The sequence below is a fragment of the Argentina silus genome (assembly GCF_951799395.1).
Source record: "Argentina silus genome assembly, chromosome: 11".
In the NCBI taxonomy this organism is placed as follows: Eukaryota; Metazoa; Chordata; class Actinopteri; order Argentiniformes; family Argentinidae; genus Argentina; species Argentina silus.
Window position 1 is genome coordinate 12,154,446 of NC_139665.1, and position 21,347 is coordinate 12,175,792.

Genomic DNA, 21,347 nt, shown 5'->3' on the forward strand with positions numbered 1-21,347 from the left:
GGCCTAACAGGCACAAACATCTGGAGATGCGTCAGGAGAGAGAAATCAGGGAACTAAAACTAGTACTGTGGTCAACAGCGGGGGGTGGGGGTGGGGGGGTACTGGACAACCAACCAACCAACCATGATCCAGCAGGGACTAAATAAGGCAAGAGGTTCAGTCCCCACACCTTATCCCATATCCCTGGAGCCTCTGGTATCACCGTCTGGCCGTATTGACTACAGGTATTGAATTCTGATATTGGTACATGGTGATGCTTGGTGACGGAGGACCGGTGGTGGGGTTGAATTATGATATGGCCAGCCGTTAATAGTCGACACGCTGTGACCTATGATATCCGTCGGGGCTTTAGTTGCTGCACGGATCCATAACGGGCATTTAAACCCAGCCCTCCCCTTTCTGGAGCTTAAACGGGAAGCGGTTTGGTGGCCACGATCCCAATAGCTTCTCTTTCATCTTTTATCCCCTCCCCTCCCCTCCCCCGTTCTCTCTCTCTCTCTCCCCGGTATTAAGTTGGAGGTGAAGTATGCATCTGCACCACCCCCCCCCACCCCCCCAATCCATCCTTCACCTTCAGTTTGTGTTGGGCTCAGTCCCGTTTTGACAGCATTTCAAGCGTCTGCTAGCGTTAGGTCTGCCCTGGTCTTGCCAACTCACAGAGTGGTTCATGTCGCTTCTGTGTCAGGACTCAAATAACACACAGAACACTGTGCTCAGCATAAAACCACCTCTAATTATGATGATTCAACCGCCTGTATACACAGGTGTGTGTGTGTGGCCTATTTTTATCATTGGCAGTTATAAAGGCAGTTCTGGAAGAACAATTTGACATTTTGGTTACGGAGGGAGATGTAATCATCATTTTCATACACCACAGGTGATTCTCTTAACTCCCCAATTTGCATCGAGTAACAGCTTCTGTAAAGCTGCCCATGCAAAGTTAGCCAGCCTTCAGTTTAAACAGCTTAAACCTGGCCATGTAGCCTAGAAACACACACACCCTGTTATGTATTTTAGCAAGATGAAATCACATTAAAGTATTTTCTAGCGGCTTTGGTACACAATTAGAAATCGCCCACGATGTCTGATGGGGCTTCCTGATGTTCGTACGTATTCCCAGACGATGGCGCTTTGACCCCCTGACCTGACCAGCTGTTACGCTCGAGTTGATGTCAAAGGTCACCTGACCCGTTGACCCCTGTATGATCCAATGGCTTCCTAGTTTGACCTTCTGCGTTGACAGATGGGATGACCCCGCCATCTGTCCAGGCCCCCACGGATCTCTGACTTGAACTTGAACTTCAGCTGAGAGGAACACGAGTAGCAAATGTATCGATAAAGTAGAGGAAAATCACACTTTATAGGCTGTTTAGATCCACGCAATGTATCGGTAAAGTAGAGGTAAGATTCACATTTTTCCTCTAATTTGATAAGCAGTGTTTCCTTGCAATTATTATTATTTATTATTAAAAATATATATATATGTTTTTTAGGGCATTTCTGCTTTATTGGGATAGAGACGGTAGAAATTGACAGGAAGGATGGGTGAGAGAGAGGAGGGATGACATGCAAGGTATGTCGAGGGTCGGAATCGAACAAGGAACCTTGCGACGATGTGGTATGAGCATTAGTGTGCTACACCACTAATCACCCCGCCATTATTATTTTTAATTAGCTGACTGCGTGGCTAAGAGGACTAGCTAATCTCACCTCTTCTCTAGAACCCTCTATACGCTCAAGTTCATCGCAAATTAATAGGAAGAGAATTTCTCACACAGAGAGCAACACAAAAGGACTCCCTCTTGAATCCTCACAGGCAACCCGTCACTCTGCCTTTCAAATGGGTTGTCATTTGTTCCCTTTGTTCAATCTGAGCGTCAGGGTCAGGTGACTGGCTTCAGTATGCAGACGAAGACGCCAACGGCCGGTTCTAACAGCCGAGCCTGGAACCTGTCTCGCACTCTGAACAGGCGTGCTTTGTACGCAACACTGAGGTGAGCGATGCCTTTCACATCAAGGTCTTGCGCAGTGAATGGGTCTGTATGGACGCCTCATTTTGAATACCTTCAAGTTCACTGTCTGAAAGACTAAGATATTGAACTACGAGCCTCCTAAGGTTAAAGACACCTTGATGGACGTGTGACCACAGAGTCCATTCTTTTTGTGGCAATGGGCCTCATTCATCTTTCGCTGCGTGTCTATCATCATGGTCACTGTGCGCTTGCTTGAGAGGCTTAGAGAGACGTTTAAAGTTGTGGCTGGTCTTCATCTTAATGTCAAAGCACATATGGAGGCTCCTAAAAAAAACTCCTTTTGGAATGAGGTGTATGGATTGAAAAGAGTATCAGTATCAGCCAGGGGCTACAACGATTAGTTCACATAATCTTTGTTCTCCCCTGCTGCTGCTGTTGAAACAGGTCTCTCTTGAAAAACAGATTTTATCATCTCAATGAGACTAACCAGTAAAAATAAAGGTTAAATTATGACATTGATTATGTAAATGTCACAATTTGCATATTTACAACGCAGCGCGGTGTTTTGTTTTGAAGATGGCGGGGGCAAACCCAGTTGTCTGTGCTGGACGGTTCCTGCTAAAAACTCTGATCCAGAGCGCAAGTGTGGGAATACTTCTAACAGAAACCAAATGATTTGGTACTTTGTTCACTGTACAAAATCTAAACGTAATACGGCAGTACTGTGTAAAAGGACCCATGAGGATCAAAATGTGAAATTCATCAAAGCATATCAAATTGGGTGCCAAACGAAAGCTAAGTCTATATTCTTGGGAAATTAAGTCAGAAATACATTTCTCAACCATCTTTTCATCATAAGAATCGGGATAAGGAAAGGCTTTGACTCCTGGTCAAGGATATAGAATAGCGTCTCAGAATACCTCTACCAGAAAAAGTCTTTAAAAGGTGTTTAGAAAAACATCAAACCTCACTAATGTTCAAGTATAGACCCTGGTCAACTAATATCAACACTTCTAGTTTGTTTTGAGGAAATGGTTTGACTTCTGTCTTTAAGAATCATTGCCCAGTCTTGGGGTCATTCTGTTACCAAAACCCACATAAGTGGGGAAGATATCTTCAAACATCTCTGCCACATGAGGAGCGAGGATAATGAAAGTGAACGACCCACCAAATATCGATTTAGTTTATACATGAATAAGTGATTCAAATTGGTAACAGAATGACCAAATCAAATCGGTAACAGAATTACTGAAATTGAATTGGCTGCAATCACTTATTGTACAGAGTGTACAGAACTTAAAAGGGTTATTTGGCGGTCCCTGTGGGAGAACCCTTTAAAAGAACCCTTTTGGGTTCCACGTAAAACCCTTTTCACAGAGGGTTCTACATGGAACTAAAAAAGGGTTCCAAAAGGGTTCTTCAACAGGGATAAACAGTGGGAAATCATACAGTAGTAGTTACAAACCACAGCGTCAACATCCTCACCAAGCACCACATCAACATCCTCATCTCATGCTCCAATAAATGGAGACTTCATTGTTGCAGGGAAAGCAAATAACAAATAGGCAGCGCAAGTAACTTCCATTGAGGATGACGGCATACACACATTTACACACTTCTACAAAAACGACAGCAAGGGATTTTCATCATTAAAGAGCACACTGTCACATACGGTGTGGTGTCCCTAAACACATTCTTAGGATCCTTCCCACACCAGTTGCAGACAATATATTTTTTTTTTTAACATTTTAATTTTGTTACATAGCTACATTAGGAAGTGTCATACCCTGTACAGTAAAGAGTCAACAATAGCCACGTGCAACAGCACAGTTTATCAAAATTCATTCTCCTCGCATCCCAAAGTAATCTGTAATCTGTGTTTGTCAATGCTATCCGAAAGTGCAGCCCCTCCAACTGACAATCAACTTGATTATTTCAGCATGCCGACACCTCAGCGTGCAGCTAGTCTCACTGACAGTATCCTGGCCATGCTGATCAGAGACATAAGACCGCTGACAAAGGTCCAAGATGAGGGCAGTGTCCTGGGGTGGTCCAGTGGTCTAGCACCACGGCCAACATGTTGGCATGGTTTCGAATCCAGCCCATGCCCTGCTGACCTACCCTCTCCTCCTTACTTTCCTGTCTTTCTCTACTGTCTCTATCCAATAAAAACAGAGAAAAAAAAAACCTCCAAAACTCAAAAAAATAACCTTAAAAAAGAGAAAGAAGATGAGGGCTTCCATGCAAGCATGTTTTTTTTGGGGGTACATCGTTTAGACTAATCGATGAATCAATAAAATAATCTAGTGATTCATCAATAACTAAAAACAATCCGTAGTTGCAGACCGACATCTGACCAACGCTAGCTTGATGGTCTCTCAACGAACCCTTGAGGGAGGGAGGGAGGCTGGGGTGTGTGTGGGTGGAGGGGCTGTTGACTGACTCCTTGCTGACCCTGAGTTTAGCCGTAGATGGTTATTAATAGAGAGCTGAACTTCCAGGAGCCCTGTGCTGATCAAGCCCAGATGTGGCGAGCTGGGGGAGGTCGATGGGAGTCAGATAGTAGAGTGTTTCATGGGAGAGACGGGGGAGCGAGTTATAGAGAGGGGAGAGAGTTACAGAGAGGAAGAACAGGTTCAAGGGACAGACTGAGGGCAAGGGGAGAGGATAGAGAGACTGATTGGAAGGAGGCGAAAGACACCCTCACACCATTTTGAAAGGCTGTGATATAGGGACATTGTGTGTGTGTGTGTGTTTCTTCTAAGTGCCAAAGTTGTGTTTCTTATTCGTTTGGGGTGCGTATGAGAACGTTTTGTTTCCCACCCTCGCTCTCAGACCCTTCAGTGGAAAGGCTGGAAAACCAATTGGCATCACCATGGAGACCATAACGGCTGTCCATAAAACAATGTGTAAACTCTGCAATAAGACAAACAGACGCTGACTGACTGGCTGCCTTTAAACTATGCTATTCTAGACCCAGACAGTCGGTGACGTCATAGAAAGGGATTAGGAGCTTGTTTTTATCTGATGTTAAGGGATAAGCTGAGTGTGTCATCTGATGACTGGGCTTATTTGAGTAAACTGCTAGATATATCCCTGGTACTTGTTTGACAGACCTCTAACCCTAACCCTCAGTTCCACATACATGCTGCATCAAAACGCAAACAACATGGGACTACCCAACCAAGGCTCGATGTCGATCCCCTTATGTAGCCAGCGATACCTTCTAAAGAAACCCAACCCTAGATGTAATGGCCTGGGATTATGGATGTTACAACATTCGCCATCTATATTCATTGTCTCCCTGACATTTTCTTTGATCTATTTTCCAGTGAGATCCTGCTAAAAGCACTGTAGTAGGCCAACACTCCTGTTTATGGGGAGGCAGACAGACAAACTAGCAATCTATGTCCTGTGGCAGTTTTTCCACAGAGGACATAAGACCCGACAGATCAAATGGGTTCGTCACTAGGCCTGTTTTTCTTCTGGGTTTGATAAAAGGCATAAGCAGGCAAACTTGTATAAGCCGTGAACATATACATATGTATATAAACTCATATCAAGTTTAAATGCACGAATTGGCCATGGGCTGTTTTGTGAGTTATCGAGTTATCACTTTTCATTCATCCTAAGCATTTAGCTTATGCCTTTGTAATAGCTCATAGACCTGCTACATAAGCCCCGTCATGTCCTGACCGCAGAGTCTGGCAACACCGACCTTTCAACCTCTTCTGTCCTCTTGCGTCCTGGAAAGGTGGCCACACGCCACACAACCACAACTTTTCAAAGGAGCATTGCTTGACTGCTGTTAGCAGGAGAAACCAGAGAGCAGGGAAGAATAGCCGACTTGTACACAGATAAGTCTTGCAGATCTTCTTGGCACAAAAAACTATTTCAAAACGATGTTTTGTCTTTTCACAGCTTTTGCTTATAGTCTGCTGTCAGGATTTTGTTTTGGTTTTTGTTCGTAATAAGGACCTAGGCATAACTGACACATACATTTAACTTTATTTACTTTTATATTAAATTAGAAAGTTCTAAAAAAAAAAACTTCAGCCATCTATATTGCAAAACTCTAAACAAGGTAGGTTAGCCTCAGAAATAAACTGTATAATTGTCCTTATTTCAGGCAAAAAAAATCTGCTGCCGTGTTCCATCAAAACAAATAGAAATGAACATTGTTAATGTCGACTGTTTCTTTGAATAAGACGTGTATTTGAACTTTGTTGAGCCTCATACTTGCTACAGAGAAAAAGACAAGGAACACTGAGATACAGGCCTGTTTTATCAAGTAAGTATCGCCCAAAAGTCTGTAAATATCGACATATGAATTTTAGGCCCAGGCCTAACTGAACACACGCCATGTAGCCTAGACATCAGACTGCAGGTTACGGCTATAGGACTTTCATGATCAAACAACCCCACCATCCAAACTCGCAGCCTCCACTACCACAAAGCCATCTCTTCAGGGGGAGGCAGCTAACCAGATTGTGAAGGACTGACGTGTCTGAATACATCTGATCATACAAGTCTGAGTCTGATCAGAGAAGAAGAACAAGGGAAAAAAAGCAGCAATGTTTCTCTGAAGGCATTCCTCCGGGAGCCTCTCTGTGGGAGGGCGAGTAAATAACATGTCATCAATAATAAGACAGTGAATGTTCTGAGCACCACGCGCACACGCACGCACACACACAAACACACACAGCCCTGGCTGATTCCTATCCTTCAGACAGACCCGCGGCCCTGCACACGCTCAGATACACTGTCCTGACTAATAGCTTCTGATGGGTCTTTGCCATAATCACCCAGGGCCTTATCATAAACTTATGTGAAGCATAATTTGCCTTGTCTGGGCAGTGTGACGCACTGGCAGTCAACCTATTAAAGATCAGATAGAGATTTTCTCTTACCTGCGAATCACAAGCAACAAAGAACACACAGTAAGTACCGTGCCCATACTCCCAAGTAGCCTACATACTACTGTATTTAAAAAAAAAAAAAAAAAACTAACCCTAACCCACCTCTGCAAAGAATGTAAATGATTTGGTAATACATTGAGATCTCATGACATGTGAGGCCAGAAGATGTAATTGCAGAATACACTCATTAGCAACGCGACTGTGGCAGACGTTTTCCCACTTACAATAAGCAATGCAAACAAACAAGAAACCTACGAGGAAATACAAGATATCACTAATAAGGTCTCGTCCCGTTTCTCTCCAGCCCCCCCATCAGCTCCCATCGCATTGGGGCCTACTAGTTGACTGCGTTCAGGAGTAACTAGTAGTAGCTACGGCTAGTTATAGATGGGAACCGATGATGGAGAGTTGGCTATACGGTCTCTCTCTCTCTAGATCTCAACAACATTTCGACGGGCTCCCTGAAATGAGGTACATCGGAGTCGGTCTACTTCACAAACCAGCTCGGAGGGCAGCTAGCAAAATTCGCTGTTGCACTTTTCATAACAAATGTCCATGCAATGGCGGATACGAGCTGTAGTCTAGTTACAGAACAGCCCAAACGTGGCACTGCAGGCTCCCTGTCCGGGCTGGGAGACTCCAGAGACCAGCAATACACGTCGGGCTGCTCATCATTGGCTTTAAACGGCTAAAGACGTGCATAATACGACGACTTTCAAATGCTAACATGCTAACGGAAAACACACAATGTTTTTTTTTTATTGTTTTTTTTAAAGTTCCTGTCAAAACAAAGCAGGTCCGAACTTGACAGCTAGCCATAATCAAGCTTCTGTCAGTGTCACTGACACCACCAGCGCCGCCGTACAGACGCACTTTATTCATCCAAAACAATTCAACCAAAACGCTAGTTACTCCATCCGCTAAAGTTGACGAGGAGACATGACGGTGTGTTTACAGGGTATGTGGATCCGCCTGAGACGGAGAACAGCCCCCCCACGGCATTAGCCGTGCGATCAATGGGAATTGAACAAAGAGGATCAATTTCTGATCAACGAGAGACCCACTTTCATCAATGCCAGAAGAGGACTCTCAAAAGCGGTAGAAGAACACCGACGGAAACACTCTTCATTTGCAAAACACAGTCCACACAACGCACTCGGCGTCCGACTTAGACAGTGAGGTAAACGCAACTTAAACGGAGAAAGGGCTTACCTGCAGTTGTTGTAAATCAAAGTGCTTCCAATATTGAAACATCGATCCTGCATTGGCCGCCATCTTGAGACATATTGAAACGGAATGAGGAGCTGATCGCTAACGCGAGGGTTGGAGTTCAGTGGAAGAGAGGAGGACGCGTAGAAAACACGGAGCGGATCTATCGAACACGGTGTTCGCAGATTGACCAAGGCTGCGGAATGGAGTTATTGAACAGGGAGCCTGCTGGATTGAAGAGTGCCACGGAGCAGAGTTTCTGAACGGCAGCGGGTCCTTTTTTTAACGGGTAAATCCTGGAGTAGATTTTGACATGGGTCACGGAGTTTATGTACCACCAGTCAAGCCTTCCTATCCTAAGCATATTGTTCCCCCTGTTGCTAGGTATACAGAGCACACGTACACACACTGTCACACACACAGACACACACACACACACACACACAAACAAATCTAATTTTCAGGACGCCACTATGTCTGTAATACACATTGTGCATTGTTGCCTTGAACTATTGTTTGCAATTTCAAACAATTTGGTCGACCAGAGCCGTGATTGCATCTTACAGTTGAGTTGGTTGTGTGGAGGCCCTCCATCTGTCAACCCTGGAGGCTAACAAGGCTTTCCTTAGTGCCCCTAATGTGCCTTCAGTCCGTCCAGCTTTTAGGCTTCCAAATTAGATTTCTTGCTTTCTTTTGTATTCTAATCAAAGACATTTTATTCTTTCACAGCCTATACATCAAGTGTGGCTAATGCTATATAGCCTATCCTATATAGCCCGATAGAACCAGGATTCATAACAGAATCAAACTAATACTACCCAGCCCCCTTTAGTTACATGTTGTTGATTATTTGTTGTGCTTTTGTTTATTGCTTAAAGGCAGATTCCAGGATATGATGTCAACAGAGCAACTTTCATCGAAGATATTGTTGTGAACGAGAGCGTCCACTCGTTTCCCTGCCCCTCCAACATAAGATGGCAGAGCACATGTGCCAACCGCATTCAGCTCTACAGTGTAATCTTCTCTCTCTCTGAAATATCTTTGGTTTGGATTAGATTTTGGATTTTTACTTTGGATTTTCACTCTGTCGCAACACGCTCTATTCTCTAGTCTGTTGCAGCTCCGTTTTTTGAAAGTCTCTGGCAGCGTTGCCCTCTCATCATATCCCAGAGTCTACCTTTAACGACTTCACTTTTTGGTTGATTACACAATTACATCCCTAGGTTTGTATTCATAGTCATTGTGAATTATGTCTATGCCCCGACACACAATGGCTATGCACCTATAGGGACTTAGGGTTTATGTAACATGTGTAAAACATATGTATTGTACAGTAGGCTGCTTATCGTGTCCTGTACATCAAGGCTTGGCCTGGGTGGGGCGGAAAGGAGATGCTTCCTATCAAACCAGAAAGACAGGTCTGACAGAACACCAGCAGTCCAACAGCTTTCTCTCCTCCACACCACACACATATCTGCTGTTCTTCACATCATAAAGGAGCAACAGGAAAGGGGAACATGACACGCTATTGTGTTTGCTAACTGACGTCAAGGTGGCCTGATAAACATGACAACCACAAGCAGGATTATTACTATATTATATTGTGTTGTTGATTGTTGTTGACTGTTGATCGAGGAGCAAGACCCCAAAGCATTTCACTATATCAATTATGGCTCTATGCGATGTACGTGAGAAATAAAATTTGATTTGATTTGATTTCAGTGGGGGTTTACTGGTTAACCTTGATCTGCTGATGGTTATTTTGAATGATACGTTTCTCTACATCTGATGTGAATTCAAAGAGTACCACAATGGAAAGATGTCTGTTGACTTTATTGTGTTAATGATAACTCGTTTCACTGAAGGGTGGGAGGGAGGGTGGGAGGGTGGGCGGGGGGGTTGGCCGGTGGGGGGGACAGAGATGGATGCTTGGTCTGGGGGAGACTGGGGCTGAGAGCAGCCGCGCTGATGGTGTGAGACAGGTCAGGCAGGCGGGCTGGAGAACATCATCATCCCCGCCGTTGGTGGAGTGAATCGCCGTGACGGAACTTTCACACAACCTTTGACCCCCCGGGGGTCACCTCTGATCTCAAGATCAAGGTCAGGGGTCAACTAGGGCCTCAGGGAATGAGGCACACTCAGAGCTTCAAGGTCTCCCCTCAGCCCTGCGCTGTCTCTGTCTTTCTCTCTTTTATCCTTCTCGATCTCTCTCTCTCTCTCTCTTTTCACTCTCTGGGGCCTCCCTACCTCCCTCCCTCAGAAGAATTGAGACATCAACATCCCTTGGGATAAAAAGAGGGAAGGCAGAGAAAAAAAGAACACATACACACACAAAACACACACATACACACACACATATACACACACACACACACACACACACATATATGCATGCACGTAATCGGCAGAAACACACAATCCAAGATCCTCTTACAAGTCTGCTTATCTCTTTCTGTAGGAACAGACAGGAGAGCAATATCGAAGGCACAAAAGTAGAAAGAATGTATTGTGTGTGTATGTGTGTGTGTGTGTGTGTGTGTGTGTGTGTGTGTATTGTGATGTTGGACTGTCGAAAGAGAGAGATGCAGTATTGATCAGAATGCTATACTGGATGTGGACACAAGGTCTGCCACATGGTCAATAACTGTATATGGATTAAAGACTATTCTGTGTTCTATGTTTGACACACAGATTTGATATGTTGATCCCATCATATATGACCGAACCACGAGATAGAAAGAAGGTTACACCATGTTTTAATTCAGTCATGCAAAACTCTCCTTGGCAATGATAGGAAATGTTTGGCTGAAAATAGAACTGTTCAGATAAAAGAGTGGATCAATTATGCAGAGAAAACACAAGGCTCCTTCAGGGAATTACCACCAAGAAACACGCATGTAAAGCAGCACGAACGCACATGCACAGACACACACACACCACACACACACACACACACACACACACAGACCACACACACACACACACACACCACACACACACACACACACACACACACACACACACACACACACAGGCTTTGTGACTGTCAGAGCTGGGGAATAGGGAATGGGTTTTGGGCATGGGGACTCCGCTGGAGACAGCTGCATCTCTCATCTATCTTCCTCCCCTCCTTTGTCTGTTCTTGTCACACCGGGGAACAGGGAGACCGTCTCTGGCAACACACTGATTGTTTGTTTACGTAGCCCACTGGAGCTCTACACAACCAGCCTCACAGTCCCTCTCTCTGTTGGTGTGTGTGTGTGTGTGTGTGTGTGTGTGTGTGTGTGTGTGTGTGTGTGTGTGTGTGTGTGTGTGTGTGTGTGTGTGTGTGTGTGTGTGTGTGTGTGTGTGTGAGTGTTGCGCCTACTGTCCCGTGTGTCCTTAAGTTTGTATAGGGAGACACCTAGTGGACGATAGTTAGTGCTGCAGGATTCAGGGCGCTATGGAAAGGCCTACCAAAATAACAGTAATTTCAAGCTCACTTTTTAGTTCTTTGGTAATTTGAATTAGCTAGGGAAGGAGCAACCGGACAGTTATTAGGTTGGCTAATTCCATAGGCCTACCTGATACCTACCTACCTACCAGTCCAGACTGCAACAGTGATTCCCATCACACCTGTAGTCTACAGTACACTTTATAAGGGATCCTGTCATACAACCAACGTCTTATTAGTTTAGTTCACCACACCACACCTGATCAGCATTGTTCTCCTATCCACACACTTCATATTCAGTTTGTCTGCTTGAAAAAAAAACCTATTGCCTGCTTGTTTGTTAACATATTTATTCAATCTATTTGTGTGGATGGTGAGAGCTGCTCTGATAGTTGATAGTGACGTTGGCCATATGGAGAACAAGGACAAACCTCTCCCTCTCTGACCTTATCTGTAAATGTTATTTAAATGTTTATGGTACACCGTATATCAACATTGAAAGGTGGGCCCTGTGATGAATAGGCTCTGGCAAAGGATGGGTCTTTATAGCACAGCCAAAGGGGGAGTGCGCTTGTCCTTGCGGTGTCCGCGTACCTCGAGCTATGCCCGGACAACATGTTTACGCGCAGGCAGCGTCCTGGAAGAGCTTCTCAGGCCGGCCGACAGTCGGCCTAACAAAGAGCCCCATTCAGCGGTAACTGGAGCTCCACCGCAGCCTGCCACGTCAAATGTTTGAGCATGCAGGACGGTGTATGTGTGTATCTGTTTGCATTGCACTGTCACCACTTTTACAAAACAGTCTCTTGGATTGTGGTAACTTGTTATTTATACTGTTTTACAAATAACTCCCTAGACTGGTCACCTCTGAGACTGGCCAGACTGGTTTCTCTCACAGTCACTCGGCCAAAGCTGAAGAATTTTCTATCATTACGAAGACGAGGAGAGGAGTTCGCCCATGGAACGAGGAGAGAGTGCAACGTTTCATTTTTAATTGTGACATTCATTAGTCAAAACGACGGGAAGCGTTAATGGCATTAACGGGAATATTGTCTATGCGGTGGATAACAGTGGGTCTCTCTACCACCACCGCTCACAAGCGTCACGTTCTGCACCGACGGAAACTATGCCGGTTGACTTTTAGACGCACTTGTTGCTGGTGGTGGGTGTGTGTCGTCACCGCTCTCTGCAGCCTCCTCTTCCTCCTCGGAGTGTGTCTCCTCAACCTGCTAGATCCTCACACCCGACCCCTTCCCCCCGCCGGCAACGACCCTGGCGACGTCACGCTGCTCGTGTGGACACGCCCCTTCGGGCATCACAGACTCCCGGACTGCGAGGGGCGCTACGGCATCCGCGGCTGCACGCTGACCGAAGACCGGAGCGCTTACCCTGGGGCCGACGCCGTGATCATCCACCACCGGGAGATCGTGAGCAACTTGAGCATGCTCCCACCAGAGCCCCGGCCGGCCAATCAGAAGTGGATCTGGATGAACTTCGAATCTCCGACGCACACTCGCAACCTCCGGCGGCTCAGGGGCGTGTTTAACCTCACCATGACCTACCGCACCGACTCTCACATCTTCGTCCCTTACGGCCGCCTGGTGCCCAGCCCACCGAGCCCTCACGGGGGCCGCCTCCTGGCGCAGATGCTGCGGCCACGCCTCCGACCCCACCTGCTAGCCTGGGTGGTCAGTAATTGGTCGGAGGCGCAGGCTCGCGTGGCGTTCTTCCGGCGGCTGAACCGCTACGTGCGCGTGGACGTGTTCGGGCACGCGGGGCTGCCGTTGCCCGAGGACAGCGGCGACAGCGTGGTACAGACCGTGAGGCGGTACCAGTTCTACCTGGCACTGGAGAACTCCCAGCACACAGACTACATCACAGAGAAGCTCTGGAACGCCCTGTTGGCTGGCGCTGTCCCGGTGGTGCTTGGCCCGCCGCGGGAAAACTACGAACGCTTCCTGCCCCCCGAGGCCTTCATCCACGTGGACGACTTCCCCTCAGCCCGCGGGCTCGCCCAGTACCTGCTGCTGCTTCACCGCAGCCCCGCCCACCTGCAGCGCCACCTGGCGTGGAGGAGGAAGTACCGCGTGCATCTTTCAACCTTCTGGGCGGAGCACTACTGCGCTGCATGCCGCGTGGTGAAGAACAACAGAGGCAGGACTAGCGAGGTCACGGACCTGGCAGGGTGGTTCCAGTCCTGATCGCCCTGACCTCTGACCCCTGACCTCTGACCTCTGAGCCCCTGATAGACCAAAAAAGATTAAGAGACTATCAGGCAACTGTGATGTGACTGGTTGACAATCAGTCAGCCTCATGCCCCAGTGGGTTACAACCTTCTAGTTGGGAAAACACTGGATTATGGGAAATCTCCTGTACTATTCGTTGGTTTTCTACAGTCTCTGTGATTCACCAAGCGGTTGTTACCTCTCTGTGAGGAATGGGTTCTTCTAGAAGGATCTGTAGTGTGTGTGTATCATAAGAGTGTGTGCTGTCGTCAGTAAAGTGTGTGCGTGTGTGTACGCGCGGATGCGTCTATGTGTATGTGTCTTTGTCTGCTGTAATGCATAAAGTCCTTGAGAACAATAAAAAGACCCATTGTCACTGTGAAAGTTCACAGACACCGCCCCACTTTTAAGAGTGTGTGAATGTGTGTGTATGTGTGTGTATGTGTGTGTATGTGTGTGTGTGTGTGTGAATGTGTGTGTATGTGTGTGTGTCGTGTAGGGGGGTATATAGATAACTCCTCTTGACCCCCTTGGTCATGGCGGAGGGGTTAAAGACCTCAGTTATGTTAACTACAGTAGCCTTGAAGATGAGAGGGCTTGACCGTCTGCTGTCAACCCCAGACCATACATGGGCCATGCCTGTACCCACCCAACCGCTACTGACCCTTGACCCTGCGGCCGCTCCCACCCCCTGCCTATACACTCACTGAACACTTTATTAGGAACATGATACTAATACTGGGTAGGGCCTCCGATTGCTCTCAAAACAGCCTCAGTTCTTCGTGGCATTGATTCCACAAGATGATGGAAACATTCCTTTGAGATTCTGGTCCATGATGACATGATTGCATCACGCAATTCCTGCAGATTTTTCAGGTGCACTTTCAAGCTGTTAATCTCCTGTTCTACCACATCACAAAGGTGTCCTACTGGATTCCTCTCTGCTTTTGTATTCATGGAATCAATAGTTATTCGCACCAACAAGAAGCCATTCAACAGAGATTGCAATAGGTCTTCATTTATACGTGACTATTCCCCGGAGGGGTCACACTGGATGACCCCTATGTGTTAATAAGATGTTCCCAAAAAACCTCAAGAACAACATGCTCTCCTCCGCCCTGCCCAGTCCTGTGACACAACTAGGCGTAGATGATTTAAGTTGCAGCTGCTTAAGACACGCACTCATACACACTCATACACACACACACACACGCACGCGCGCGTGCGCACACACACACACACACACTCATACACTCACACACACACACACACTCATACACTCACACACACACACACACTCATACACTCACACACACACACACACACACACACACACACACACACACACACACACACTGACTGCTAGCAGCTGCATCATTATTTAAAATGTCCACTCTTGGTTGTAAAATCTATATTTACATCAAACACTTATTCTGTCCTGCTCGTCCTTCTTTAGTAGGTGTGTTCCATTATGTCTTTGACAGACCTGGGGGGGCAGCTGAGGATGTGGGGGAGACCGGGGGGGACCGGGGGGGGGCAGCTGTTTCAGGGTTGAGAGGAGGAGGCCCTGCATATACACAGTACAATAATACATAATACACACACACTACTACAACATCATAAAACCCAATCAAGAAAAACAAACACATTTTTCAACGAAGAGGTCTCTGGGCACACAGAGAGAATGATTTTCCCCTCAGATTACAAACAAGCACCGGTGGGATTTGTAGTCTAATTACTCATCTCAATCACACAGATGGATTTATGCCATGTCAGGATCATTGTGTGAGGCCTTTCAAATTCACATTTTGTGTATTGGCATAAAGCATATCTTGGCATTGGTCTTAATATAGTGTCTCCTTGTATGTCAAGTGTCTCTACCACATCCTCTTGTGCGATGGGAATGTCTTCTACATGTCATGCATTCCTCCCCACCATGGTCAGTTTATTCTAGCCAGCTTATTGTCCTCAGCGTTAGGGTGAAACAGGTGTTCAGCGGTAGGCCTGCTGGTATAAGAGGGTGGGCGTTCACACATTGTTCTCCAAGGATTCAGCTCAGACCAAGAACGGGATCAGAAGCTCATCACAATGGTAGGATTCTTTCCCTGCTTTACTCGTTTTGATTTGTCATTGTCGTTTCCACAGAAATAGAATGTCAGAGGATCGAGTCCCACCATGGTGATGGTACATTTGTCGTTGTCCGTGTGTCTTTATGACAAAGGACTGTATATGGGTGAAGGCATTGTCATTGTCGATGTGTTTGCTGCCATAAATATTGGGCAAAACCAATAATCAGATGGACGTGTGGAATCTTCTTTTGCATGTTTTTTTTATGACAATGGCATTTAAAGCCAGTGTCTTAAACCGGGAATTACACATAACAATGTATTTAGAGTCAAGATTCAGTCATATATCGACAGTTTTGTACCTTGTGTCCAAAATGCTTCTAAATGAAAGCCATGTTCCAGTACACTGCAGGATATTGTTTGAGACCGAACCATGTCTCCTGCTTTCTTGATGTTTTCCTGACCTTGTGGAGTTGTTTGAACTGGAGTGTCAGGGTGTGGACTGCTGTGCTTTGAGGAACCACGCGGTCTGAGGGGTCTCCTCTCTTGTCTGAGGTCTCTCCTGTCTTCTCTAGGCACCCAAGAAGGCTAAGAAGAAGCAGGAGGGAGCCAACTCCAACGTGTTCAGCATGTTTGAACAGAGCCAGATTCAAGAGTTCAAAGAGGTGAGATTGGTGTGTGTGTGTGTGTGTGTGTGTGTGTGTGTGTGTGTGTGTGTGTGTGTGTGTGTGTGTGTGTGTGTGTGTGTGTGTGTGTGTGTGTGTGTGTGTGGTGTGTCAGTTGCCTGTCCCGCTGACCTCTGTCTCTGACTCCAGGCCTTCACCATCATGGACCAGAACAGAGATGGTATCATTTGTAAGAGTGACCTGAGAGACACATTTGCTGCATTGGGTATGACCATGTGTTTATAAATCGCTGTTTTAAGGATGGAATATGTATATTTGAGCATGTGTGTAAGATGTTCACGTCATAGTCTGGCGGAACAAATTACGTAGTTGAGGACAATACTGTAATCACTGTTCATTTACATTACATTTACATTCATGGCATTTAGCAGACGCCTTTATCCAAAGCGACTTCCAACAAATACATTTGTTTGTAGTGAATCATCTATCCATCAGTCATAATAAGAAAAAGTAACCTATGGTAGGACCAGGGGCCATTGGCAGTCACAATGCTAGAAGAAGGAAGAATTATTATTATAATTTTTTTATTTATATTTTTACAGGAGAGGAACTTATACGGGGGGGTAGTGGGGATGAAGAGGTCTTTAGGAGGGACCTTCTGTTCCTACTTCTCATCTGATAATGTAGAGACAGTTTTTCCATTGTGACAGCAGAAGACAGCCAAGTATTATTGATGTGTGGTACTTTTATACATCCAAGCGCCCCTTGAGTACAGTAATGTATTAGTCATATGGCAGTAATACATCCGTAATGCAACACCAAAGTAGCATGAATCAACATTGCCATGTTGGTGTGATTCATCAGGGCGCCTGAACGTTGGGAATGAAGAGCTGGATGACATGTTGAAGCAGTCCTCAGGCCCCATCAACTTCACCGTGTTCCTCAGCATGTTTGGAGAGAAACTCAAAGGTCTGTCAGTCCTCCATCTCACCCTTTTTCACGACAGCCTGCTCTGCCCACTTTTCCTAGGACCAAAAAGGGGTCTCTTCTTCAGCTGTCTCTGGAGGAGAACTCTTTAAAGAACCCTTTTCTGGGGCCACAGAAACGGTTCTACATGGCAACAGAAATGGTTATTCAAAGGGTTCTCCGACCTACAGCAGAAGAACCCTTCTCTCTAAGAGTATTGACCTGAGTATTGTTTGGTTTGTATTAACGCTTGTTGATCTCTGTAGTGTAATGACCTCAGGAAGTACTTCTGTCACCATTCAGGAACTGACGCAGAGGACAGCATTCTCAGTGCCTTCAAGGTCTTTGACCCGGAATCAACAGGAGTCATCAAAGGAGATGAGTGAGTATGGTTTAACAGTGTACAGAAGAAGTAGTAGAAGATAATGATAGTGACTATTTCTATTGATTACCTGATAAAATAATGGGATCTTCTGGTTAAATAGTTTGAATTCCCACACAAACAAGATTATATTGAACTGAACTGGATGGACTGTATGGATTATACTGTCCCTCTTTTACCTTCCAACCAGAATCAAATCCAACCTCATGACTATGGCGGACAAGTTTACAGAGGATGAGGTGAGTCACTGTGCAGTAGTAACTCTGTTTCTGAGAGATGTGGTGCATTCAGATGCTCTCCATCGCCGCCCTCTTTGGCGATGGAATGCACCCGTACAGAGCCCTGAGGTGTCGGCCAGACATTACTGGGCGAGTGAAGCTAGAAGAGGAAGATGGATGAGGCGCTCCCTGAGGCAAATCCATTTCATTTGATCCGCTTACAGCAAAGTATTCCACAGATCCTTCCCTATAACAATCCCTCCTGACCTAGAAAGCCTTTGGCTAAATACACAGTGCTGTAGTAACCGATGTTTCTGTTAAACAGCACACAGTGGAGAGGGATACGTTTTATTTGTGAGATCTATTCGAGAGATCAAAGAGGTTATCACTGTTAAATCTGTCACATTCTATATATATATATATATGAGAGTCTTTATATGTATGAGTCATATTGACTTACAGTAGGTCAAATGATAGATTAATGTGAACAGTGAGCACAACATCTCTTCCTCCCTGTCTCCCTGTCTCCCTGTCTCCCCGTCTCTCTGTCTCATTGTCTGTCTGTCTGTCTGTCTGTCTGTCTGTCTGTCTCTCTCTCTTTATATCTTATATTCTCCTGTCTGTCTCCCTGTCTCCCTGTCTCCCTGTCTCTCTGTCTCATTGTCTGTCTGTCTGTCTGTCTGTCTGTCTCTCTCTCTTTATATCTTATATTCTCCTGTCTGTCTGTCACACTGATAGCTCCTGTGATTGCTATCATCCATCTTACTGTCAAAGGAAAAGGAGAGAAAATCACCCCCTGCCATGCGTCCACCACAAACAAACATCACGCTGTATGAGCAAGGCCAACACAGTACCACACGCCCACTGGGGCTAGATTGGAGGGGTGTGCGTGTGTGTGTGTGTGCGTGTGTGTGTGTCTGTGTGTGTGTGTGTGCGTGTGCGTGCGTGCGTCTGTGTGTGTGTGTGTGTGTGCATGTGTATGTGTGTGTGTACGTGTGTGTGTGTGCATGTGTGTGTGTGTGTGTGTGTGTGTGCATGTGTGTGTGTGTGTGTGTGTGTGTGTGTGTGTGTGTGTGTGTGTGTGCGTGTGTGTGTGTATGTGCTGCATGAGTCATTGGGGTATACACAGGGGGGGTCTGTAGACATGTCTGATCTCGCTCATGATCAAAAGGACGGCAGCGTTTCCCCCGTGGCCCTGCGTGCCGGTCTCACGTCAACATATCTCTGTTCCCTAGAGAGGAACAAGGATGGAGAGAAGGAGAGAAGGAGAGAAGGAAAGGGAGAAGGGCATCAAGGAAGGGAGAGAAATACAGTATGGTTTATATAGTTAAGAAGAAGGGGTGTAACGAGAGAGAGAGAGAGAGCAGACTGAAAAACATGTCGCTTGTCGTATCTCAGTGGACTTGTCCTTCACCAAGCAGACAGCGCCCCCTGTGGGCAGTAGTGGAGATAACAGGACTGTGCCGTATCGGTTTCCCTCCACAGGTGGCCGATATGATCACTAACTTCCCCCTGGATGTTGCTGGTAACCTTGACTACAAGAACCTCTGTTATGTTATCACCCATGGAGATGACAAGGAGCCTGACGCGGAGTGAGGGGTGGTTCGAGGAGCGGAGGAGGAAGAGGAGGAAGAGGAGGAGAGGAGGAGAAGAGGGGATGCTTCTGTTTGTAAATAGGTGAAAAATGCACAAGTCAAGATGTAGGAATTGATATAGTAATACATGTAATATAACACCACTGACTGAGTCTAACATGAAATGTGTTGTATTGTATGTATTTGAGTCTGAATTAATCAATAAAATCTGCGGTTACTTAAAGGGACATGTTATCAATTTATTACCTCAAAATGGTTGTCCATATCACCTCACAAACGTGTGGGTATGTGAAAACAGTTTCCAAATGTGTCCTGCAGTGATGTACTTGGGGTCAATCACATGGTTTTGAAAATTACAACACGTTTTAGGGCGGAGTGAGCTTACCGTTCCTGAATTAACTACTTTTTTCTGGTTTGTCTGACTGTACATCCATTAGCAACGTGCTAACGCATACATCTATCACTTGTGTTTACTTATGTGCATCTTAGCTTCGACACACCTCCATGGCTGGCTGGGAACCACAAAGAACAATGGGTGTTGCAGGATTTCATCATTTGGACATATTACTTCCTGGTCTGATAAAAAGCTATTTTCCCTAAAAAAAAAGCTATTTCCTTATTTGCACACATGGTGACAATCAGTGAAAATGTTCATTTAAAGGGATTTCTTTTTCTTACTTAATGGAGCATGGCGTAAGTTTGTTGGAAATCTGCCACAGTGGCGAAATTCTGTTTGTATTTCCCAACAACAACACTACCTCATAATAGTATAACCCCTCTGAAATGGACTTGCAGTGTCGTACATTAGCTGTTGTGTTTCTGCATGTGCACACGATTCAAGAAGGCAGCCAACAGAGACAGAAAGGTGAAAATCGGTGAGTCCACTCCCCTAGAACACCCCTGGCCCCTCCCCTAGAACACCCCTGGCCCCTCCCCTAGAACACCCCGTCAGGTAGGACACTCCATTTTAGAAGACACTTTTTCCGGACCAAAAATGAAATGAAATATTTCTTTCAAGGGATCCCATTCCCTAATCGCTACCGATTTGTAGGCTCATTGGATCTTTCTTTGCTTGGCTCCAGGGCTACCATTTAGCCAGACCAGTGCACATGAACGGGTTCTAAAGGGAACTGTCCCTTTAAGGCCAGCAAGCTTTTGTTCATGGGAGTGAATCAGGTAAAATGGGGACCTGTTTTTGTCTCATGAACGCTCATTTTAGAACTAGTGGCTGAAAATATACCAAAAATCCTGTAGCATCTGTAGGGATTTGTGATTCACCAAATGTTGCCTTTTACATAAGCATCATGATGTCATCTCAATACAGGACCAGCACTACAAGGGCTTGTTGTTTCTTACCAGTCATAAGTGAATCAAAAGGATAGGACAAGAGAAATGGATGCCAATTCGTTGGAACTGTCATGTTTAATAAGGGGAAAAACAAAGATACAAGTACAATACAATTCACTTCCACGCAACATATAACAAAAGAGAATGAAACATGCAAATGACAAAGTAGGTGACAGTTGGTGATCACACACAGTTTAAACACACTAACTGTACTTTCCTTCGATGTCACACATTTGTTTTTGTAGCTAGCTAGCCTCTAGGGTAAAATACATCGATTAATCGAATCTAATCTATTCTAAGAAATGTGTTCAATGAATTACGTATTATGCTGGAAAATGTACATCATAAAAAGTAGAACAGATAGGCTACTGTGCTGTATAAAAGAAACGTT

The 21,347-nt window shown here is 45.6% G+C and overlaps 3 protein-coding genes and 1 long non-coding RNA gene across 5 annotated transcripts in view; 3 read left to right on the forward strand and 1 right to left on the reverse strand.

Annotated features, from left to right (window-relative positions):
• Window positions 1-8,213, reverse strand: part of LOC310812369 (homeobox protein cut-like 1) — a 57,051-nt gene extending 48,838 nt beyond the window's left edge. For both annotated transcript variants that reach the window (XM_083680895.1, XM_083680894.1), the window contains exon 1: window positions 8,105-8,213. In XM_083680895.1, coding sequence (XP_083537021.1) covers window positions 8,105-8,167 — 63 coding nt within the window. In that variant the 5' untranslated portion in view covers window positions 8,168-8,213. The remainder of the gene's footprint in view (window positions 1-8,104) is intronic.
• A 39-nt stretch (window positions 8,214-8,252) lies between these two features.
• Window positions 8,253-9,817, forward strand: LOC310812385. Its single transcript, XR_014554510.1, has 2 exons — window positions 8,253-8,390; window positions 8,980-9,817. It is a non-coding gene; the product is annotated as an uncharacterized lncRNA (long non-coding RNA).
• A 2,671-nt stretch (window positions 9,818-12,488) lies between these two features.
• LOC310812377 (alpha-(1,3)-fucosyltransferase 7-like) lies at window positions 12,489-13,732 on the forward strand (the record flags this gene model as incomplete). Its single annotated transcript, XM_083680910.1, has 1 exon — window positions 12,489-13,732. Exon 1 carries the CDS (start codon window positions 12,563-12,565, stop codon window positions 13,730-13,732), a length of 1,170 nt encoding a protein of 389 aa, XP_083537036.1. The 5' UTR covers window positions 12,489-12,562.
• Window positions 13,733-16,324: 2,592 nt separating this feature from the next.
• On the forward strand, window positions 16,325-19,620 carry LOC310812383 (myosin regulatory light chain 2B, cardiac muscle isoform-like). The gene is made up of 6 exons (XM_083680916.1): window positions 16,325-16,487; window positions 16,638-16,713; window positions 17,313-17,417; window positions 17,718-17,796; window positions 17,987-18,035; window positions 19,500-19,620. Exons 1-6 carry the CDS (start codon window positions 16,452-16,454, stop codon window positions 19,608-19,610), a joined length of 456 nt encoding a protein of 151 aa, XP_083537042.1. The 5' UTR covers window positions 16,325-16,451; the 3' UTR covers window positions 19,611-19,620.
• Window positions 19,621-21,347: the final 1,727 nt, after the last annotated feature.